Source organism: Pelophylax lessonae (assembly GCF_965119305.1).
Source record: "Pelophylax lessonae genome assembly, chromosome: 2".
Taxonomy (NCBI): Eukaryota; Metazoa; Chordata; class Amphibia; order Anura; family Ranidae; genus Pelophylax; species Pelophylax lessonae.
This window is the reverse complement of record NC_138769.1, coordinates 226,051,629-226,076,957: the sequence shown is the minus strand read 5'-3', so window position 1 is coordinate 226,076,957 and position 25,329 is coordinate 226,051,629. Positions and strand designations below refer to the sequence as shown.

The 25,329-nt window shown below is 43.6% G+C and overlaps 1 protein-coding gene across 1 annotated transcript in view; it reads right to left on the bottom strand.

Annotated features, from left to right (window-relative positions):
* CSDE1 (cold shock domain containing E1) overlaps window positions 1-25,329 on the bottom strand; it is a 208,419-nt gene that overhangs the window by 164,692 nt on the left and 18,398 nt on the right. The window contains exons 2-4 of the mRNA XM_082246093.1: window positions 23,591-23,974; window positions 12,420-12,579; window positions 487-618 (exon numbers count right to left, since the gene is read on the bottom strand). Of these exons, the coding sequence (XP_082102219.1) occupies window positions 487-618; window positions 12,420-12,545 (258 nt within the window). The 5' untranslated portion in view covers window positions 12,546-12,579; window positions 23,591-23,974. The remainder of the gene's footprint in view (window positions 1-486; window positions 619-12,419; window positions 12,580-23,590; window positions 23,975-25,329) is intronic.

Below are 25,329 nucleotides of genomic sequence, written 5' to 3'. Positions count from 1 at the left end.
GATCTTATTAAAAATTGGACTTCCTGGATTTTACATTGTGTAGGTGTGTGGGGGTTGGGATTCAGAGTCAGAAAGACCCCTGTCCCTCAAAATCTGGGTTTCAACACCAATGCCAAAAAAGCCAGTGACCCCTTATGGTTAAGGTAAACTGTTCCTTGGACAGAAGAACCAGTAGATCTGAAAGACCACATGGAGCTTCTGCCAGAGTATAGTCAGGTCCATCCACCAACACCAGTCCAGTTACAAGGATACCTGGAATGCTCTCCCATCTCGATCCTGCAAAGCAACAGTGATAGTTTTAGGGGAGAAAGTTAGTCATGCAGCACTACCTAGTACTTAAATTTAATAAAGTACCAAAAATTGAATCCATAGCACTGTACAGCAACAGAACACACACGAACAAGCTTAGTGTGTTATAAACAAACCGTGCACGCATCTTCCAACTCTGCAAAGCCATGCTGTGTGCTTACACATGGCCCGACTTACAGATCTCTGGTACAAAGGGGTCCTCTTCTGCTTTTTAGACCCACAAAAACTGGAGGCGTGAGTAACAGGGACAGCAGCAGATGGGGTGAGGGGTTCTGATGATAGAGTATAGAGTTTCTCCATCACATACAGCTGTGATAAAGTCACATAAGTAAATGAGAAGACCGCACCAAAAAAAAAAAAAACACCCTGTTTTTTGAATAAAACACACCAAGTAAAACATGACAATATATGAAGAAAATGAAATGGATTATCACAAAGCAAAACTGCACAAGGCTGCTCCAATGGAACCAGCCATTCCCCATTCATGTCAAATACCATTTCTATGCCAACAAAAGTGTCATAGCTCTTGACTAGCACACAATACTGGGAGTGACTGTTATCAGAGCCAACTCTCAGATGTAGAACTGCCTCTTGGCCTTTTAAGGGGTCTAAATGCCAGGAGACGGGCATTCCAGTCATGTGACCACTTTTTGACCATCACAGGGCTCACATGATCAGAAAGCTGATCGCTAGTATGCACCAGGAGCTTTCCGGTAACTGCCAGATACCGTGCTGGGAGTGTGCTCTCAGCACAGTAAGTGGTTTACAAAGGGCTGCATATATGCGGCTGTTTGGCGTAAAGGCCTACATATGTGCGCTCGGCTGGTGTAAAGAGATTAAAGTAGTAATATTGTCACAGTTGGGAGTAACTTCACTTTTTTTCCTTATAACAAAATATTATTCCCTTTTGGGTGCTCAAAGTACATAAGTACATTGCAGGAATTTTACCAAAAACTTTGAAAAAATCCCTGTGTTTGTCTGTGTCCATGTGAATTGAATTTGTATGGAAATGATTTTATCATTTTGGCTGTCCCACCTGGAGGACTAAAAATGGAGGAAACTGGTAGGGTGTGCCATTCCTTTAGATGTGCATTCCTATTGGGAGTCTCACCACAAATGTAATCTGTTTCAGAGACTGGGAAAAAAAAAAACCTGGGACTTTAAGTGCAGACTTCTGGGAAAATCAGTAAACCAATCACACAAGCAGGAAATGACATTTCTGGAGATGGGGGGGGGGGGTTCTGTACACAGATGGGTGCCATATTGCCTTAAACAGAAAATTACAGTGCTGCAGATTGAAATTTTTTTTTTTTTTTTTTTTTTTTTTTTTTACACATTCAATTACAATATGACTTATTACACAATTGTATACTCTATACTTGTATTTGCTACTTTTCCACAAACCTGGAATTACCCTTTAAATCCTTGCCCCCCCCCCCCCCCCCCAGAGGATTTTACAAGTTCCTGGTGCATTTGCTCCCATTCCAAGCACTGTATAAAAATGTATTTTTTTTCTTCATGTGCTGGGTGTAGATCTACATGGCTGAACACCCAATTTATGGGCATTCCCTTAGAGCTATAGCCAGCACTGTAGACCTTCCTTGTGGTCAATGAACTGGATCCCCTAGATCCACAGGGGTGAACACTGCTGACGACACTAGCTCAGCAACTATTGATCAGATCATAAAGGGGCAAGTGCTCCATGCACTTTGTCCTGTAAGATTGCACAAGGATTAAAAAAAAAAAAAAACTGTAGGTACACCATTTAAAATACACTTGTTACAGGCTGTTGTGCTGCGAAACCAAAAAAGTTGCAGGTAAAGGATTAGGGGCCAATTTATATAAAACAGTTGCAATCCTAATATGAAGAGGTCATGAGAAACGTTTCCTCCTGCCAGACCTTTTTTTATTCCCATAACTTTGTCCTTTCGATAGTGGTCACAAAAAAGGAGAGCAACTTTACCTAATGGGAAAGGCCAGTAACACATTTTTTTCCTAAACATACACTGTAGATTGTACGAGGCCACTCTTATAGGGCAAGAGTTTACTAGACATTTAATGCAATTTATAAATCCTGTAAGATAGGCCCTTGCACTAAATAGTTCATAAATTTAGGAGGAAATTGTACAGTCTGGTTACAATGCATACGACCACAAAAACCATTTTACAGCAGAAAACGTTTTACATCTTTAAAAATATATGACTGTAGAGATCGTTTTGTTGCCTTGTTTTCTCAATGCTTTGGTAAACAATTTTCTAGATGGTGGTCAGCATATCCATGTATTACTGCAGTAAACATGTACAAAAATGTAGAGGTTTAGGCTCGGTTCACATATATGCGATGCGGGAAGGCTGCGAATTCGCAGCCTTTTCCCGCATCGCACACGCACCCCCGGCAGTTCACACTGCCATATGCGATACGCTGGGGGTGTCAATGTAATCTTAACGACACCCCCAGTTTGATCGCATATCGCAGTGCGATCGTGCAGTTCGCACAGGATGGGATCGCACAAGTGTGAACCGCTGTGCGATCCGATCCTGATGCGGCTGCAAAAATGCCTCCTGTGCGTGTTTGCACCGGGTGCGATGCGAATTTAGCCATACAAACTGTATGGCTAAACTCGCACCGCACAGCTGATCGCATGTAATGTCGGAGCAGTGCGCTCCGACATTACATGCGAACCCGGCACTCGCAGAAGTGTGAACCGGGTCTAAATCTGTGGAAAGTTTCTTTCAGCTGCAGAAGTTGAGGAAATAGCAAGTCCACTTTATTAAAAGAAGAAATCGATCTATGCGCTACCACTAGAAAAAGGGGGAAATAAGGAGGAAGCCGATAATAAAAATGGAGCACCCGGACCCTGCAGCCAATTCCTTAGTGTCACCACATAGAGAGAGTAAATAAAGAAGAATAAGTGCAAGATATCACTACTGGATGAACCACAATGTAGGAGTAAACCTAATCAGAAAATAATTGCTTAACAGATTTCTTCTAGATCAGAGATAAATGGGCAATGCAGAAATTCAAGTACTTAATAAACAGGTAAACTAATTCGTGCTTATGTAAACAATTCGTAATGAACTAAAGAAAAAAAAAAAAATTTTAGAAAATCAAAAGTGATGTGAAAATTACAAAGTGGGTGCCCTCTGAAGAGTGAACCCCTATACCGCAAATTACACAATAAGTGTATGAGATAATGGAACACAAACAGTACGTAGAACTGATAGATAAAGTGAAAGGAACGCAGAATAAACGCCCTCCGATGGGTGAACCCCTATAACCAATAAGGTAGGAAGGAATTGAAATGTGCCGGTGAAAATGACAAATGAATAGCAGTAAAGGTGCAAGTGAAATAGCAATCTGTTGACAAATGAATAGCAATTTCACTTGCACCTTTATTGCTATTCATTTGTCATTTTCACGGCACATTTCAATTCCTTCCTACCTTATTGGTTATAGGGGTTCACCCACCGGAGGGCGTTTATTCTACGTTCCTTTCACTTTATCTATCAGTTCTACGTACTGTTTGTGTTCCATTATCTCACACACTTCTTGTGTAATTTGCGGTATATGGGTTCACTCTTCAGAGGGCACCCACTTGTAATTTTCACATCACTTGATTTTCTAAAAATTTTTTTTTCTCTTAGTTAATTACTAATTGTTTACATAAGCACAAATTTTACCCGTTTATTAAGCACTTGAATTTCTGCATTGCCCATTTATCTCTGATCTAGAAGAAATCTGTTAAGCAATTATTTTCTGATTAGGTTTACTCCTACATTGTGGTTCATCCAGTAGTGATATCTTGCGCTGATTCTTCTTTATTTCTTTAAGTCCACTTTATTATAGTCTTAAGAAATGTAGGAACATGGCCTAATTTTTTTTTGCACCCAACATTCCATTTTGTATAGGTAGCACAACAAACAGACAGATCGTTTCCATTGCTAGGTTCTCAGCATTCATTAGGTCAAAAGTCTTTGATACTGCCCATCTACGTGGATGGTAAACATATTGAAAGCCCGTCTTACAAAACAAAGCTTATAGCTGTGCTGTTTTTTTTGTAGTAGTAATTTTTGATGCAATTACACGTTTCATATCTTTTCAGTCAAACCAAGCCCAAGAATGCCCGCTTCCATAACCCTGTCCCCAACCCAGCTCATCAATACTATACCCAGTGTTCCGTTACTGCTCCATCCTCAGTCCCCCATACCCAGCGCTTATGAGGGAACACGTGATCTTCCTACCCTGACATTGCTATGATCTTGCAGCCTATTGCTCACTGTCACAAGACCCATATGGAGTCATGTCACTGCTCAACTTATCAAGCACCAGCCAGCGCTAGCTACAAGACAGGAGAGGGGTGCCCTTTTACAAAGACACTCATTTTGACAGGAACAAAAAGAAACCTATCAGGAGATTTAGGCTGCATCATGCATGATCTCATTACAAACATGAGTTACCACAGTTCACCTGTATATTTCTGCACCTCTCCTTCAGCTTCCCGATTAACTTCCCACCAACCAGCAAGATAACCAATCATGGGTTGGGTCTAGTGGTTGGCTGGAGCAGTTCTTACATGAGGAAGCAAAGCCATGATTGCAACCAAGATGGTCACCAGCACAAAGAAGCACATTGTGGAATGCATGTTAAGTCGAAGATGAGCTGTAGGGGGATTCTACAGGCAATACTGAAAACTACCGTAGTCCTTTTTACTTGGCCCAGACTAGAAAGGCAAAATAGTCAGAAAGCAATGTATTGTATGAATTCAAAAAGTAAGAAATTCATATACAATCAAAAAACACCATTCAGTACAGTACATTTATAACATCCAGTAAAGTCCATCAGAAGAAGGAACTCTGTAGTAATTAAAAATCCAGGCTTTCTAAATATAATCAAGGGAAAAAAAAAAAAAAAGTATAGCGGTGGGTACAATCCGAGTTATATTTACAGGTGCATCTCAAAATTAGGATATAAAAAATTCTAAAAAAAGGAAACTCATTTTATATAGATGCGTTACACAGATATTTCAAGTATTCATTTTGAAACTGATTACATAAGGTCAATAAAAAAAAAAAAATAAAATAAGAAGTTTAATACAGAAATGTTTTTACGGAAAAGTAGGTCTATGTACAGTATAGTATGCACTCAATACTGAGTCAGGGCTCCTTTTGCGTGAATTACTGCATCAATGCAGCGTGGCAGAGGCTGATCAGCATGTGGCACTGCGTTAGGGAAGCCCAGCATGTGGCACTGCGTTATGGAAGCCCAGGTTGCTTTTATAGTGGCCTTTGGCTCGTTTGCATTGTTAGGTCTGTTTCATCTTCTTGAAAATACCCCAGCAGGTGCCAAGTCCTGCTGGAAAAGAAAATCTCCATAAAGCTGGTCAGCAAATGAAAGCGCTGACTTTGAACTTGATAAAACAGTGGACCAACACCAACAGGTGACATGACTCCCCAGATCACCAGACTGGAAAATTTTGCATTTCATTTGGAAATAAAGGTCCCAGAGTCTGAAGAGTGGAGATAAACAAAATTTTGCATGAGGTCTAGTATGAAGTTTCCAGTCAGTGATTAGGGGAGCCAAGTCATCTGCAGGTGTTGGGTCAACTGAGTTTTAGCAAGTCCAAAGTCAGTGCAGCCCTCTATCAGGAAATTAGAGCATTTCATGCTTCCCTCTGCTGACCAACCTTATGGAGATTTAATTTTCCTGCAGGACCTAGCACCTGCCCACATTGCCAAAAGTAAATACCTGGTTTGGTAATGATCATGGTATCGATGTGATTGATTAGCCAGCAAACTCACCTGACCTAAACCCCATAGAGAATCTGTGGGGTATGGTCAAGAGGAATAGGAGACACCAGACCCAACAATACAGACAAGCTGAAGGCCACTATCAAAAGCAATCTGGGCTTCCATAACACCTCAGCAGTGCTACAGACTGACCACCTCTATGCCACGCCGTATTGATGCAGTAATTTGTTCAAAATGAGCCCCAACTATTGGAGTGCATACTATACTGTACATGGACATAAAGCCAATATTTCTGAATAAAAAATGTTGCCGTGGCATACACTAGAGGCCCAACACTATTTCACATAAAAGAATAAACTGTGGGCATACTATTGTGAAGCCTGGCCTGGAGTATGTACTACTGGCCGCCATCAAAGGGCGGAAAGCCACAGTGCGAATCTTGCCGTGGTATGCACTAGAGGCATGCTGTTTCCCGTAGAGACCTATGCGTCTATTTTTATTGGTGATCTCCATTGCCGTAGATGTGCTGCGTGTAGGACATGTAGGGCAAATGTCAGCCTTTGATAACAGCAAGCAGTACATACGCCAGGCTTCAATAATATGGCCACATTTCTTTATGGGAAAGTGTTGGGCCTCAAGTGTATAGTTACATAGTAGGTGAGGTTGAATAAAGACAATAGTCCATCCAGTTCAACCTGTGTAGGTGTGTGTGGCTGTAATCATCTCACATAGCCCTGAATGTTCGGATCCTTGAGATGTACGTCTAAGTCTTTTGAAAGCCACCATACTTCCCGCAGAAACCACCTCTTGTGGTAGAGAATTCCACAATCTTGTAGCCCTAACAGTAAAGAACCCCCCACGTTGCCTGAGGTTAAAACGCTTCTCCTCTAATCGCATTGTATGCCCTCTTGTCCTCATGCAATCCCTTCGACTGAACAGCTTTTTTTCTAAGCTGAGATCCCCATTGAGATATTTATAAATTGCCATCATGTCCCCCCTCAGGCGTCTCTTCTCCAGGGAGAATAAATCAAGCGATTGCAGACGCCCTTCATAATTAAGGTCCTCCAACCCCCTAATCAGTTTAGTTGCCCTTTTCTGGACTCTCTCCAGCTCCAACACATCCCTCCTGAGGACTGGCGACCAGAACTGGACAGAATACTCCAGATGTGGTCAGACCAGAGTTTTATAAAGTGGAAGGATTATAGTCTTATCTCTGGAATACATCCCTTTCTTTATGCATGCTAATATTCTGCTGGCTTTGGTAGCTGCCGCTTGACATTGCATGCCATTGCCTAACCAACCAACCAAGACTCCCAGATCTTTCTCCATTTTTGATTCCCCCAAGGGTTCCCCCCCCCTAACGTGTATTGTGCTTTTATGTTTTTAGTCCCCAAGTGCAAAACCTTACACTTCTCCACATTAAACCTCATTTGCCATGTCGTTGCCCACTCCGTTATTTTGTCCAGGTCATTTTGGAGGATATCTGCTTCATGCTGTGCAGTTATTGCCCTGGCCAATTTTGTGTCATCTGCAAAAACCGATATCGAACTACTGATCCCGTCCTCAATGCTGTTTATGAATAAATTGAACAAGGTTGGTCCCAGGACTGAGCCTTGGGGGACCCCGCTTACCACCTCAGACCAGTCTGAGTATGCGCTGTTTATTACCACCCTTTGGACACGCCCTTTTAGCCAGTTCCGTATCCAAGAGCAAACCCTGCTGTCGATACCTGCAGACCTTATTTTATAAATTAAGCGCTTGTGGGGAACTGTATCAGCGAAATCCAGGTACACCACATCCACTGGTCTCCCCCTATCTAGCTCACAGCTCACCTCCTCGTAGAATGTTAAGAGATTGGTTTGACAAGAACACCCATTTATAATACCGTGCTGATTACTGCTGATGATGTGGTTGTCTTTCGCAAACTCTACGATATAGTCCCATTATCCCCTCCAGAAGTTTACATACTATCGATGTCAAACTGACAGGCCTATAATTTCCCAGGATATGCCTCTGCCCCTTTTTGAATATCGGTATCACGTTAGCTTTCCTCCAATCCCCTGGTACATTTCCTGTCATAATACTGTCAGCAAAGATCAGGAACAGTGGTCTAGATGTAACCTTACCGAGTTCCTTGAGTACTCACGGATGTACGCCATCCAGGCCTGGTGATTTGTTTGTGTTAAGTTTATCCAGCCTTTCCCTAATTTCACCCTCTGTTAGCCATAGCGGCAAGTCCTATGTATTACTACTAACCATACAGTCATGATCAGTGTACCCCCTCCTTTTCCGGTGTAAAGACTAACGAGAAAAAAGCATTCAGCACGGTTGCTTTTTCAGTGTCCTCTGTAACCATCCTCCCATCATCGTTAAATTATGTGTGCAATATGCTCTGCCCTAGTTTTTTGCTGTTGATATATTTAAAGAGTTTTTGTTTTTTTTTTTACTATCCTCCGCTATTTGTCTCTCAAGGTTGATTTCGTGTTTACTTTTCCTATTTGCCTCCTTGTATTGCTCGAAAGCCGATACTGTGCCCTCTGATTTATATTTCTTGAAGGCCATTTTTTTTCCCCTAATAAGTTTAACGTTACGGTTTAGCCAGACAGGTTTGGCTTGGTCTCTTCTAAAAAATTATTTCCCATAGGAATGCACTGCAAGATGCATTTGTTTAATATGTTCCTAAAGCATTCCCATTTTTCCTCCGTGGTCAGTGATCCCAGGGTTTGGTCCTAGTTTACCCTTTCCATCAATGAGCACAATTTTGGAAAGTTTGCCCTTCTGAAGTTTAGGGTTCTTATGTTCCCCACTTGCCTTGTTATATTGTTATTTACACTAAATGTAATCATCCTGCGATCGCTAGAGCCCAGGTTGTCCTTGACTCCTACCTCCGAGATTAGGTCTGGGTCATTAGTGATCAATAGAGCCAGGACTGCATTTTCTCTAGTAGGAGAATCCAACTGTGACATGTAGTTATCCTGTAAGGTTTCCGTGAATAGACGGGCCTTCTGTGAGTGTGCAGTCCCCTCTTCCCAGTCAATGTCCGGATAATTGAAGTCCCCCAATATGATGACTGATACCAGTTTTGCCACTTTACCCAATAGTGATAAAAATTCCAGCTCTACCTCCTCCCTTTGGTTGGATGGCCTATAGCAAACCCCCACAATTACTTATTTTCTTCTTCCCTATTGAGTTCTACCCACACGGATTCTAACTCCATACTCATCCCTTCCGTTATATCACTCCTCTCTATCACCCTTACACATTGTTCTTGACATAGACATACCCCTCCCCCTCTTTTTTCCTACCCTGTCCTTCCGGTACACCGAATACCCTTGGATATTGGCCAGCCAGTCATGTGAGGGGTCGACCCAAGTCTCCGCTATTCCCACAAGGTCTAGGTCATCCTCATGTACTAACATTTCCAACTCATGCATTTTATTAGCTAGGCTCCTGGCATTAGCATTTACCCCTCTTAGTTTTGTGGATGTTAATCGTGAATGAGGATTATGTTTATTCCTGTTTGGTCTGAGGTTTTCCCGTACAGACCCCCCAATTGCCGTATACCACGGCAACATGGCCAGATTTTTTCGTTTTGGATGGCAGCAAGCAATAAAACACCCTCTGGAGATAACTGGTAGGTTGTTCTAAATGTAACTCAGATTGTATCCACTGTTATATTCCTTTATCCCGTGATAATGTTCTTTTGAACAAAACTAGTCGTGATTAGCTACAGCAGTGAATTTATCACACCCGCTGGGGCATGCGATTATTTATATACAATTTTTACTCCTGCCTTCTTGTTAGTGGTTTTAACCCTCGTTAAAAAGCCTGAATTTTTAGTTACTACACTAAGTTCCTCTCTCTTTTGCTGTGCCCACTGTTGAAAATCCTGGTCGTATAGTAACCCATACTGGAATCTTTGCTCCCGATAAAACATCCATCCCATGGGAATACTGGGATAAAGTGCAGCCAGACCCACATCTTTGGATCAGAGTAGCTGGTAAGGGGCTTGAGAGTTTGGAAAGCACTTTTGGGTGTGAAAATTTTGCTATCCACACTGAAATATGGATTTTTGTTGATACGCAAGCATCAATTAAATTTTTGCACAAGAGCATTCTTTTCTGATGGACTATACTGGAATTATGAAATGTTTTTTAATACATTTACAGTTTGATATGAATTTCTTGATTGAATTTATACACTTCATATTGATATTGCAACAAGTTTTATGATTAATATGATGTATAAATGTTTATGTGGACAATGCAGCTGTCATTGAGAAATTATTCTTTCACTACTATTTGGTGAAACTTTTGCTGAGAGTGATCAACATCACTCTGATAGTTCAAGAGCTGCAAGCCTGTGAAGGCCGTTGGGTAGTTTTCCCATTCACAGAACACAATTCTGTGAATGGACGACACTGCCGGGTGGAGACTAGCATGGCAAATTTTTTGTAGATCGAAACAGCGAGGAAAAAAAAAAAAAAAAAAAAAAAGGATTCATTCATAAAAGGCCCAATTCACATTTGCAAATGGAGCCATTTACAATTAGCTGCAGGAGACCCAAAAAGGGGTACCCTGAAAGCCCCTGTGTCCAGGGCCAATCATCTAAAGGTAGTCACTACATGAGCGCTATCATGGGTCTCCCGTGGCCAATAGCAAGAGGCCTAATTAGCAAGTGTGAATGGGACATGGTTAAAACCTGTGTTTTTTTTTTTCTATACATGCCCAAATGAGCCAATTTCCCTCCACTTTATGACCCAAAAACACAAGCAGCAATCCACCCTGTCAATGAACGTGGTGTAAAAACCAGACAGGTTCTAACCTCTCTCTGCCCTGTGTTTTGTCCAGACATACATGATGCAAATTCAGATTAGCATGGCATACAACCAGTTCACACAATTCCATCTATAAAATCAAGCCACGTAGAGTATAGCCCAAAGGAGCAATCAGCAACTGGGAGTACTAAAAGCACTATTTTGTAATGAGCAATGGGGAGGGCTAGAAGTATTTTAAACATTCAGCAAGTGTTACATATCCTCCAAAAAAGGGAAAGCACAGTCTTCTCCCCACATACAGTATTTAAAACAAAAAACCCAGTCACAGCACTACAGCAATCTGGAGCAGAACAGTCACCACCTGCCCCTCAAGGATCTACCTATATACAGCTCACTCATTTGTGTAATTCTACCACAGGGGTCGCCAACTCCTGGGCTGCAGAACAGTGCTGAGAGGCAGGCCACACAAACCAGCACATCTTGCACTGCCACCCTCTGACCACTCAAGGGAGCGCTCCTGACAATGGGCGACAATGGGCGATGCAAGAGAGAAGACAGCAGCAGCGCCAGTTGTCTTTACACCGATTCCAGTGTAGGAATCCCATCTACAGCAGTTTACCAAGGCTCCTATCCATCCCGCACTTCAGACCCTGTACATCTCTTCTCTACAGTGACATGCCTTTGTTCACAGAGTGCCTCAGTTTTTTTAACTATTTGACAAAAAAAAAAATCTTAACACTATACTGCTCCCTGGCAACACTCTTTCCCCTCTTTAGCAGGCACTGGGTTCCCAGCCTGGACAAGGAGCTAGCCTTAACAGTCAATTCAGTAGTTAGCTGATTTCTGAATTCAAATCTTCCCATATCCCCGGGTGCACTGATATCACTCATATGTTCATTTTATACCCTTTATTCTGTTTATCATTTGATTACAACAAATCAGTATCTTTTTCATGATGGACTGTTGATTGTTTATGGACAGATCAGTGGCTGTACTGTGTAAAGATAAATTTTGAAGATACTACTACAGGCTGCGAACACCACAATAACCCCCCCCCCCCCCCCAGCCGGCCATGGAGGGGGGTTGAGTTTTGCACGGTGGCTGGTCCCTGTTGCTGGGGAAGTTGGCGACCGCTGCTCTGCCAGATGGCTTAAACACCATACTGCACACTACTACTAAACTGCATGGCAAACAGATGGAATGGATAAATATATACACAAAAAAACAAAACACCTTGAGGGAAAGTAGGGTTAAAAATAGATTACACTATATTCCAATTTAAATGAGGAAAAAAATGCCACAAAACTCTGATAAGATGTTTAAAGAGTGAATAATGGCATTCCAAAGAAAAAAGGCATGAGAACTACAAAAAGGGAAAAAAAAATCCAGAATCAAAGATTGGGGGGTTGGAGAAATTAGATGGCAAGTTAAACGTATGCAACGCAAGACAAAGGGATGTGAAACGCTAATGGTTGATGGGAATGGAAAAAAAAAATTAAAAAAAAAAGTCACTGTGGCATGTGCACAGGTTCTGCATGGGCTAAAGTGAGGGATAAATCATTAAACTAATACGGAAATAACTTACTGATCGGCCATAAGGTGACAAAGTCAGTCCGACAGGAGATGCATTGCCCAGGTTGGCACTAACGTATGCAGTAGGGGGAGAAGACGGCATGGAAAATTCAACAAATTCTTTCCAGGTGCTTGCCATGTTCCTATTCCTGATTCAACTTAATTTTACAATGCTGCATATAACAAAATCAAACAAGACAACCTGATCAATTCACATGCAGCTGTAATGGCAAAAAGCTTGCAAGATGGCAGCTTTAGGGTATGTAAACAGGTTAGGGTTCAGGACTATGAACAATGAAATGCCAATTTATTTAACTCACGTTATGAAGGGACGCAGGATAGAAAATGGGTAGCGACACAGAAAAGACAAGAATACAAGTGTCACAACTCCCACAAGGCACTGTTCAAAAAAAAAAAAAAAAAAAAAGCAACACATCTAAGCACACATTCAAGCCATAAAAAAAAAAAAAAAAAAAAAAAGAATTATCCAAAATTCACACAAGTTACCATTCAAGATGCAGATTCAACATTCAGCATTACAGGTGCAGCAGACCAGACAACTAGATAACAATCCAAAATGGTGTTATACAATTCGGTTTTGTGAAAGGTTTTACTATGCAATTGTTCCACAATGTTATGTTCTATCAGAAACATTGTTACACATTCACACTCTTAGCATGACCCCTGAAACAAAAGTAGTCTAATCATAGTTGACAAGTTGCCCTGCATAAGAAGAAGTTAGTGAACCATGCATTCGTTCTTAAGCCATTTTCACCAATATTCAATGTTTCCCGAGGTTTTCCACCCCTTTCCGCAGGACGAGAAAACCCATTCACTTTTATATTTATGCAAACATATTAGGCCTTTCAAAGACCTATTAGGTCCACAACAGGGACTTTAAAGACACCTTGTCAAGTCTCCAAATAACTTTATTTAGAAAAAGTCCCCACAACAGAAGTCAGATTAAATGCATTTCTCCAACCTCTCTCCTCTTTCCACCACTTCTGGAAGCAACTTCAAGCTGGTTATTTTCTCAAACCCCCTACATCAATGAAAACCCCAGCAGTGTCATGAAATGGATGGGCTTAGGGGATTTGAGGAAGAACCCAGACCAGTTAGGGACACGGGTATCCACCATTCCTGAAGGTATCAAATGGCTTACCAAGGAGGATGTGTAGGAGAAATGGGCCATTGGAATGACATAAATTTAGTCTATTGCAGGGACCTAGAATTTTCAAAATTTGACAGATCTCCTTAAATGTGAATCTGTACAAAACCAGATGCCAGCTGTGGGTTTATACTACAAGTTTCAATCTTAAAGCCTTTTGCGGCACAGGCCAAGTGAAGCCCTCTAGCAACTTCAGTTGGATTCTCAGTGCTCCCAATGATCACGAGTAGGGCAGAACACAAATGGTTAGGTTTGGTCCAAATGAGTCCATAGCAGAAAAGCCATGGAAACAGTCCAGTGGCCATTAGCAACCAAGTAAACAAGTGTTGGGCAAGCACACTAGAGCATGCAATATTTCAGGCATGGAAAATATCCTTTAGTAACCAGCTTTACTAATCCATATTTTATAACAGGATATTTTTCATTTTGAATAAATTCTTCAAAACTTATCAGCAGACACACGTTGCACTATAGAGCTACTATAAAAAAAATAAAAAAAGGGGAAACCAGTGCTATTGCAGAGTAGGATGAAAAATAAATCTATGCAAATGTCGTCTATCTAGCCCTACAGTTCTCTACATAAACCTGCAGCAACCTCAAAGTATCTCATTACATCCATTCCTCAGAGTGCCAAAGTTTGCCTGCTTCCTACCATCCTGCTTAACAGCAGAATAGGTGCTAGATACAAGCTCTGACACTACTGGTTGTATTGGAGCTTGAACAGTCATAAAACAGCCTAGCATTCAACCATAATGAAAGAACATTAAAAGCTGCTGCACACTTTTTTGGCAGGGTGGAAAAAATAAGAGGGGGATTGGTCTCTAAATTATGGTGTAAACAAATCTGCTTTATAATTTTTTTTTCTCCAAATATATGAGGTGCCACTTTAAGCCCAGCACAAATGGGCTGAAATTCAGCTGCTCCATCAGGGACTGGCTGATTTTCAGTCCATGTGTACAGCTCTCTGCTCTACAGAAGCCAGTCTATCACCCTGCCTCTTTAAAAAGCAGGCATGCTAGAAAACCAGCATTTGATTGGTGTATTCTGATGTAGGGAGGAGTCCTACTGTCAAAAACACCATCTCAGCAGGAGAGATCCCTGTATTACATTGCTTGGGCCGATGCAGGAATCGGTCAGCTTTTTTTTTACCTCTCTAACCACTTCTGGACCAGAAGGATTTGCCCACTTAGTGCCGGTTCACACTTCTGCGCTGCGGGAAGCGTGTTCCCGCATCGCATCCGCACATCTGGCAGTTCACACTGCCATATGCGATACGCAGGGGGTGTCAATTAAAAGTTAACGACACCCCCAGTTGCGATCGCATATCGCAGTGCGATCTGCAAGTACGCACAGAATCCAATCGCACAAGTGTGAACCACTGTGCGATCAGATTCTACTGCGGCTCAAAAAAAGCCTCAGGTGCGTGTTTGGTGCGGATACAGTGCAAATTCAGCCATACAAAGTGTATGGCTGAACTTGCATCCGCACATCAGATCGCATGTAATAAGGAGCAGTGCGCTCCGAATTACATGCGATCTCCGGCACTTAATGACCAAGCCACTTTCTGCGATTTGGCACTGCGTTACTTAAATGGACAATTGAGGTCGTGCGACGCTGTACCCAAATAAAATTGATGTCCCCCCCCTCAAAAATAGAGCATTCTTATAGTGGTATTTGATCACCTGCACAATTTTTTTTTTTTTTATAAAAGAAAAGAGCAACAATTCTGAAAAAAAAAAAAAACCCCCAATAATTTTTACTTTGTGCTATATAACATTCCCCCAAAAAAATAAAAATTTTACATTTTAGGCCAATTTTTTTTTCTGCTACATATTTTTGGTAAAAAATCACAATAATTGTATTTTGATTGGTTTGCGCAAAAGCTATTGCGTTTACTAACTACAAGAAAGATGTCAAATTTATTAATTTTTTTACTAATAATGGCGGCAATCTGACTTTATGCGGGACTGCGACATTGCGGCAGACAGATCGGACCCCAACTCACACTTTTGGGGGGGGGGGGGGGGCAGTGACATTACTACAGTAATCCGTGCTAAAAATATGCACTGTTGCTGTAATGACACTGGTAGGGAAGGGGTTAACACTGGGTGATCAAGGGGTTAATGTGATTCTAAGGATCACAGGCACTCTGATCATTCCGGAGAGAACAGTCAGCTGTGTTTGCAACAGCTGACCGTTCTCTCAGCGGGGAGCAATCCCTGGTGGCAGGCAGCAATCGGAACGGGGGGGGGGGAAGCGCGCCGGCAGCGGTGTGCGCTCACCCCCTAGCTGCAGGCGCACGACAAACATACCTACAACGGTTTGTGCAGGAGGGGCTGCCTGCCACAGTAAAACTGCGGCGGGCGGTCCTGAAGCAGTTAAACTGCAGGTGTTTTCAGCTTTAGACAGCACTCAGTAGATAAAATGCTCAAAACAAACCTAGCTAAAAAGTTTAAAAGATCAAGAAAAAAAAAAAAAAATGTTAAATATGCAAAAACGAAACTTTAGAAAAATCTTATGGTTTCAGAAAACGGGCATATTGCTATAAAGATTTAGAAAGCAAAGTGGTTAATTTGCAGGATATTTTCTTGACCTGACCTTAAAGCAGAACTCCAGACACCCATTTATACCAAAATGTATAAAGTTACCTCTTGAGAGTGGTTTTGAATGCTCACCTCAATTACTGTAGAATTTACCGATTTGCTTCTGGTCTCGTACAGTAAAGAGACTGTCATTTAACTGTCCTTTGACCTTGCATTTGTTTCACATAATGCTGCTAGACTGTAAGCTCTAACAAGCAGGGCCCTCTGATTCCTCCTGCATTGAACTGTATTGTATGCCCTCGTGTTCTAAAGTGCCAATGGCGTTATATAAATCCTATATAATAAATACTACAAGGTGTTTTGGGAACAGACGAGTGGTAAATGACCGGAATCTTATTTACAAGTGCCATCGTACCAGAGGTACATCAGACACTGAATGATCCAACAGGTACAGATCAAATTCTACAAGTAACAACACAGAGGTGAGCATTTAACACCTAACAAAACGATCTTACTACAGCCCTTCCCCCACCTTTATGCAGCCAGGGAATTAGAACTCCAGGCCTACATACTAGTTTCAGATTGATGACCTACCAAGTAAGCAGCTAGAAACATTTTTTGGAGGCAACCCACATTTCTAATGCTACAGGTTTACTGAGCCACAACATAAACGCATCCAGCCAAAGCTGTGTGTTAAGAGTCTCAATTAAAATTCCTCAATTAGTTATAGTCTCAATTAAAAAGGGAATAAATGGATTTTTGTAAGAACTTACCGTAAAATCCTTTTCTCTTAAGCTCATTGACAGACGTAGTCTTCTTGATTCTCAAGAGCTGGGTTATGTTGTCTCCGCAGGAGTAGGACTAGGCAGAATGACAAAACGTTCTGGCTCCACCTTCGGGGCAGTCCCTGAGGGTATATCCTCCCTCTCTCTGCTACAGGGAATAAGTTCTGTTTAAAGCAGTACAGAGAATTTAACCCAACCCAACTCAATGATAGAGGGGTGGGTACTACGTCTGTCAATGAGCTTAAGAGAAAAGGATTTTACGGTAAGTTCTTACAAAAATCCATTTTTCTCTATCGCTCATTGACAGACGTAGTCTTCTTGATTCTCAAGAGCTGGGACATCCAGAAGCAGTGCCACAAATGAGGGGTGGGATTGACAAAATCAAATCCAATCTAGAAGGCCCAACCGGTGCCAAACTAGAAGTTTTAAAGGCTCATTATAAACAAAGAATGAGGCTAAAGAAAAAATTTTCCAACGGAAAAAAACCCTCGAGGTAGACCACTGGTCTCCTCAAATTGCGGCCTGCAAAACCTTGCGGCCAAATGAGGCATCAGACGATGCCATTACATCAACTTTATAATGTTTAGAGAAGGTATGCACCGACGACCAGGTAGCCGCCTTGCACACCTGGACCACTGAGGCCTGATGGCGAAAGGCCCATGACGCACTAAGTGCCCGAGTGGAGTGCGCCTTAACAGGGAACGGGGGCTCCCGACCCTTAATAGAATAAGCCTGCACTACCGTCTGTCTGATCCATCTGGAAATGGTCGCGGCAGATGCAGGCAACCCCTTTTTGGGTCCATCTGGGATCACAAAAAGTGAATCCGTCTTGCGAAAACGAGTCTGTCGTTTTCAAGTATACCCTGATCGCCCGGACCACATCCAAGGAGTGCAAAGCAAATTCCCGAGGATGACTGGGCTTAGGACACAGGGAAGGTAATACAATTTCTTCATTCAGATGAAATTCTGAAACCACTTTTGGTAGGAAGGATGGATTCGGACGAAGAACCACCTTATCTCTATGAACCACCAGATATGGTGAACGACAAGATAATGCGGCCAGTTCTGACACCCTGCGTGCAGAAGTAATAGCCACCAAGAAGGCCACCTTCTGGGACAACGTGGGTAGAGGAATCTCCCTAATATCTTCAAAGGGAGGTTTCTGAAGAACCGACAACACTAAATTAAGATCCCAGGGGGGTAACGGCGCGTGCACTGGCGGAGCCAGATGTCGCACCCCCTGGATGAAATTCCGCACCAAGGAATGAGTAGCCAAAGGCTTCTGAAAGAAGATGGCTAATGCTGAGACCTGACCCTTGATAGTACTCAAGGCCAGTTTCTGCTCAACCCCTTGTTGCAGAAAAGCCAATATTCGACTAATCGAATAAGACCGAGGACAGAACCCCAAAGGTTCACACCATGCAATGTAGGACTTCCATGTGCGATGATAAATCTTTCTGGAAGTCGCTTTCCTTGCTTCAACTAGAGTAGGAATAACTGAAGCTGACAAACCTTTGTCCTTCAGCACCTGGGTCTCAATAGCCAGGCCGTTAAAGCCAGCGATCGTAAAGCAGGATGGAAGATCGGTCCCTGAGACAGTAGATCCTCCCTGAGAGGAAGTCTCCATGGGACGTCCGCCACCAGTCTGACCATGTCGGCGTACCAAGCTCGACGAGGCCAGTCCGGAGCTACCAGGATTACTGGGATTCCTTCCTCCTCTATTCTGCGAAGAAGTCTTGGCAGTAACGCGAGAGGAGGGAAGGCATATATTAGCTGGTATTGCCCCCACGGGGCGATCAGTGCGTCTGCGGTTTCTGCTAGAGGATCGCGGGAGCGAGCCACGAATGTCTGAACTTTCCTGTTGAATCGTGATGCCAACAGATCCACATCCGGGGTGCCCCACCGTAGGCACAACTGGTGGAAAACGTCTGGATGGAGGGACCATTCCCCCTGATCCAGGGTCTGACGGCTGAGATAATCTGCCTGCCAATTCTCCACCCCCGGAATGAACACCGCAGAGATTGCTGGAACAAATCGTTCCGCCCAGCGAAGAATGCAAGCCACTTCTTTGGCCGCTCGGACACTCTTGGTGCCCCCCTGGTGATTGACATAAGCCACGGCCGTGGCGTTGTCCGACTGGATCCGAACCGGGCTGCCCTGGAGCTGCTCGGTCCAGTGAATCAGACAAAGTCTGATCGCTCTCAGTTCCAATACATTTATCGGTAACCTGGATTCTTCCGGGGACCAAAGTCCCTGGACAGATAACTGACCAAGAATTCCTCCCCATCCGGATAGACTGGCATCCGTGGTCACTATCGTCCAATATATTGGCAGAAATGACTTTCCCTGGCTGAGCATTGGAGACCGAAGCCACCAAACCAGAGACTCTCTGGTCTGTTTGCTCAATCGTATCTGATTGTCCAGGGATTCCGGATTCCGATTCCATCTGAGAAGAATCTCTTGCTGAAGAATTCGGGTATGGGACTGGGCAAATGGAACTGCTTCGAATGAAGCCACCATCAACCCCAGAACCCTCATGCAAGTCCGAAGGGAAGACCAGCTGTTGGACAGTAACAACTGGACTGCTGATTGAATCTTTCGGAGTTTCCCTACCGGAAGGAAAACTCTTGTCCTGACTGTCTAGAATTAGACCCAGATATTCGAGTCTCTGGGTGGGAACCAGAAATGACTTCTGCTGGTTCACCAGCCACCCGAATTCCTGTAAAGAAATCATAGTAATTTCTATGTTTTGTAGCAAGGTCTGAGGAGACTCTGCATGAAGCAGAAGATCGTCTAGGTAACCTAGAATCGATATACCTCTTTGGCGCAGAAGTGCCAACATTGGGGCCAACACCTTTGTGAAGACCCGCGGAGCCGTGGCGAGACCGAAAGGTAACGCCACAAACTGATAGTGGTTCTCCTCTACGGAAAAGCGTAGAAAACGCTGATGTCCTGCGAAAATGGGAATGTGAAGATAGGCGTCCTTGATGTCTATGGACGCTAGGACATCCCCTGGATGCAGGAAGGCTGCTACCGTGCGAATGGACTCCATTCTGAATCTTCTTATGTTGACGAAAGAATTGAGTGCTCTTAAGTCCAGAATTGGACGCACTTTGCCCTCTTTCTTGGGTATTGTAAACAGGTTTGAATAAAACCCTTGAAAACCGTTCTGTCCAAGGAACGTGGACTACCACTCCTTGTTGTAGTAAATCTGTGACTGCTCTCCGCAGATCTTCTAAACGATCTGCAGATAGTCGGATATTGGAAGGGAAGAATCGCGCCGGTGGGAGAGATCGAAACTCGATCTTGTACCCTGACCTTATGACTTCGCAAACCCATTTGTCCGGGATTCTGGAAAGCCACGGATCCGGGAACCGGCGAAGACGTCCCCCCACCCCAGTTATGGGTGGGGGCGCACCTTCAGGCTTTGGATGGTTTATCTTCAGGTCTGGAGGGGGCGGGCTTTTGCTTGCCCGACCAACGACCCCTGACGCCTCCTGTAGGAGCTTTGGAGGACTTAGTTTTTTCACCTGCTGGACGAAAAAACCTCTTGTGAGCAGAAAAAGAAGGCCCTCGTCTTTGACGAGTTCCTCTACCTTTAAAATTTTGCGGTAAAAAGGTGCTTTTTCCACCGGTGAGATCCTTAATGATCTCATCTAAGTTGGCTCCAAATAGACGCTCTCCTGAAAAGGGGATATTAGCCAATGCTTTTTTGGAACCTTGGTCGGCTAACCAACCTTTTAGCCACAGTGTACGCCTGAGAACCACTGCTGAGACTGATGCTCGCGCCATTAATGGAGTGGCGTCTAACGCCGCATCACATACAAACTGTAACCCCTGTATCATTTGTTCCAACAAATCTGATACCGCCTGAGGGACTTCTTCTAAGTCCCGGCGTAACCACTTGGTCCATTCAGTTACAGCCTGCGAAACCAGACCAATAGCAATTATTGGTCTGAAAGCTGATCCAATCAAGGAAAACATGGTGCGAGACATAGCTTCTATCTTGCGATCCACTGGATCTTTAAAAGACGGAGCGTCTTCTAAAGGAATAACCGTGGCTTTATTCAATCTAGCAATAGGTGAATCCACCACAGGTGGTTCTGTCCATTTCTTAATAAGGGTTTCCTCAAACAGATAACGCCTGTCAATGCGTTTAGAAATATTAAAAGTGCGTTTTGGCAGACGCCATTCTTCTTCGATTGGATTGCCAAAACATTTGGGCAATGGAAAAACCTTCGCCACTTTGATGCGCTTTTTAGTCCCAAAAGGGATCTCAGTTTCAGCTATTTCTGATGGAATACCCTGTAACCTTAAAGTCTCTTGAACAGATACAATGAGTGCGTTTACCAACGCTTCCTCTCGGGCTATGGCGGATGCCGAAACATCCTCCTCACCGTCTGAAGAGACTGGACCCGAGACACCAATACCAGATGAAGTACCTGCAACTGCAGAAATAGGCTCAGAGTCTGAATCCGAAGTTTCAGATAATAAGGGGTTAGGCGGGGGTCGCTTTCTTGCGCCCTGTCCCTGACAAGCCACTTCCACCCGGGACACAAAAGTTTCCATAATAGCTGACAAAGATTCAATTGTCAATGGGGTGCTGGAGGATCCCGCAGACCCCTAGAGGGGATCCGGAGGAGATACATGAGTGGCAGGGTCCATGTTAATACAGGACACCTTTGCCAGCAAAAACAAAAAAACCTTTTTTTTTTTTGTGTGTCTCCCCCTAGCGCAATAGCGCCCCTCAGAGTACCTGCTTCTCGATCCCAGAGAGAGAGAGAGGGACCCCCAAGGCTCACCAACCGATGCAGTGCAGTTTCCAACCAACTGCAGTCAGCGTCTGTCTTACACAGACTGGAAGGAGCTGTTTGCTTTTTCCCGGGCAGAAGGCGTGGCTCCGCCCCCTGTGTACGCCTTCCGGCGTTCCCAGCCCTCCACGAGGTAGCTGGGCTCACAAAATATGGCCGCCCCCATAGAAGAGACATAAGACTCCAAAAACATGGCGGCCGGCGTGACCTGAGGACATACATGCATTCGGTCTACGGCAAAATGGCGGCGGACCGCCGATATCGTCTTCCCAGCACATCCACCTGCACTCTGCTAAGAGGTGACATATGGATCTACAGAGATACACTGCACATAAGGTAGGATTATACCTCCTATGTCTGCTGTAATGTTACAGTCTGCTGGGTAGAGTGTTAGCTCTTGAACCAAGTCCACTTCCCACAAACACATGCTGTATTACAAGGGGGACTTGTAAGTATCAGATATATACTGACCATATATGGAGGGGCCCATAATATATACTGCCTCATAATGAGGAAAAAAGGGAACGTTTACTCACCATACCGAACCGACAGGCACCCTCTCTTCACAATACCCTCTCCACCGGGGTGGGGGTTTGTGGACGCCTCGACTCTCTGGTACCTGGCGTCCAAGCGAGCTTTTAACTCGCAAAGTCAGTCCCTTTACTGGGACTCCGTCGCGGCCGACTCAGCGCACTGGTCTGCACGCGCTCTTAGGCAGAAACCGGGGTGACCACTGGATCTCAACATCCAGCCCGTCGCCCGGCCCCGCATACTTACTTGAATATGTCGCGGCCGACCAAGCGCAATGCCATGGTCTGCGCGCGCTCGTAGGCCGGCTGGGGTGACCACAAGTGTCGCCCAGTCCGGCATTTTTGCTTGAAGATCTCACAGGAAAAAAACACTGGAGAAAACTACCTAAAAAATGTCTTTTTTCTTAAAGAAAAAAAGTCTTGCCAGGACCAAAGATCCCAGCAAGGAACTTAGGTCCTTACTCCTGACTAGACAGAAAAAAACTGATTCCCTGTAGCAGAGAGAGGGAGGATATACCCTCAGGGACTGCCCCTAAGGTGGAGCCAGAACGTTTTGTCATTCTGCCTAGTCCTACTCCTGCGGAGACAACATAACCCAGCTCTTGAGAATCAAGAAGACTACGTCTGTCAATGAGCGAAAGAGAAAGTAGGTTTTACATTTTTAGGACTTAATTCTTTAAGGGTACAGTCATTTGTGCGTTGGGCCAAAGTACGCTAAGACGCACCCATTAATTTATGCGTTGCATAAGGCAACACACCAGCATTACACAATGTGATGCAGTGTCAGTCCTTGCGAATGGTACTCCAACATATTGTACAGTAGGCCATAATGCATCATAGCACGTTACAAAGCATACACTGTTATGATGCACCATAGTTTAAAGATTGTGTGCCTTTACAACCATTTTGTTTTATTGGTAGCCCATTTAAAATAAATGGGTTGCCTTGACAGATGCTATAACACACAAACAAATCACTATAATGTAAATGGGCCCCAGGTCTGAATCCCACATACTGCATGAAGCATTGTGGCTACCATCTGCAACTTCCCATGCCATCTGCCAAAGCTTAACTGTACTGGAGAAAATGCCCAAGATTCTGTATTTTGTCACTGCAAACAAGGGTAACCACGAGGGAGGAAAAAAAAAAAAATCCCTAAAACCCTCCAGACCTAAATATAGAAATGGAACCAATCCAGATGCATTTTTTCACACTTGTTATGCATTGCAAAACTAGCAGTGTAAAGAAAGGTTAGGTAATTAGTCATACGTTTTTTGGTATGCAACAAACGAGTTGTGAGCTCACAAGGAGATCCTGGTACAGTTATTGTTTATGACGCAAACCCACCTTCTTGAAATACCAGGTATTGCACTTTCAGTAGTATTTACCAATTCTTGTGGCCAGCAGATGCTTCAAAAAGGTTGTCAGTTGCTAGTATTTAAAAAGAGACAGTGAGAAAATGATCTATCGAGCTAAGAAAGACAACTCCCGCTGCACAATGCAAAAGCAGAGTACAGCGCTGAGAATAAAACAAAGACTAATAGCAGCGTTGGGAAGTGCTCTTGTGTAGCTGTTAGGTAGGCACAAACTTCTTGTTTCAGATCAAGCGTTGTGTCTTCAGCGCAAATTCTCTTTGGTGTTATTAGTTACGATTGTGGCAGATGTTCCTTGACTGATCTGAACTTGAAGCAGCAGTTTCAGGTGGTAGTTTCTGTTCTGTTACACTTCATACTACAAAAAGAAAAGTACAGTGTCAATAATAAACAACACTGTTAATGTATTATAATCTGTCACTGTGGAAAGTGGTGTAAAAGTAAAAAGTCAGCATTACACTACCAGGTATAAGAATTAAAGTAGTTTAAATCCTTGCAGTTTGTTATTCTAATACATTGATGTTAAACTTCTGTGCTGCAGGATCCTTCCAGCCTCCTCCCCATTATGCTTACCTGAGCCCATATAAATCCAGAGACATGCACAAGAGCAGCTGCTCTCGCCACTGTCTCCTTCCTCCTCACTGGGCAGACTGACAGCTCCCACTGCTTTCAATCAAATGCTGTGAGAAGGAAGCAGGGGAGGGAACCGTGCCACCCAGTCTGTCTATAGGCGCAGAGAGGGTGCCTCGAGAGCGAGCCCGCGTGAGTGCCTCCATAGAAAGCCGCTTTCTATGGGGGCACTTGCCGAAATGGAGGAGCCTGGAGCGCCGGTGGGGAACCCCAGAAAAGGAGGATCGGGGCTTCTCTGTGCAATACCCTTACACAGAGAAGGCAAGTAACGTGTTAAAAAAAACCCACACAGCTTAATCGTCCCTTATATTTTTCTACAAAAAAAAAAAAAGTGCTGCAATGAAATCACAAGCGTTTTCCTCCATGTGTAAAAATGTTAACATACATATAGTAGGTCATACATGTGCAGCTAGAGCTGCAGACTAAGGTTCCAACACTGAAAATACAGAAAAGAACATTACTGTATAGAAGAACACACCCGCCTCGCCTTCCTCAGTTCACATGTTGCATGCTCTCTAGTTTATATATCCATAAGCAGGATGATGGAAGGTTTTATTCTTTGCTCTCTAAATGAAAGCCATTTTATTAAGCTGCCCAAAACAAATCTCATTAAATCTCACACACAATGTATCTGTGCATCTAAGATCCTGCATAAAGATTTACATGACTAAAATGTAAAAAATACTATCATTTGTGTGTGTGTAGGGCAAATCTATTCTAAATGGAGTACAAAAGCCGCCTTGTGCGTGCTGGCAATAAGGGATGCTAACCAGCAACTGACTGCATCCTAGCAACAAGACACTAAGCAGGAATAGCTGCCTGCGTCCTGGCAATGGAAGACACTAGCATTCAATAGGTTGCATTAACACCGTACACTTGTAAACCTTACCCAGCTATGGGGGCCATGTGGAAGCTGCACAAGGCAAGAGGATGGGTGGATGGAGATTCTGCACAAGGTTGGGGTGGGCAGAGGAAAGCTGCCATGGTGAAGGGAGTGTCAGGGCAGGGGGTGCACAAGAGAAGGATGGGAAACCTGCATAAGATAGGGGTTGATTTTCCTACAGCTCCACCCACGCTTCAATT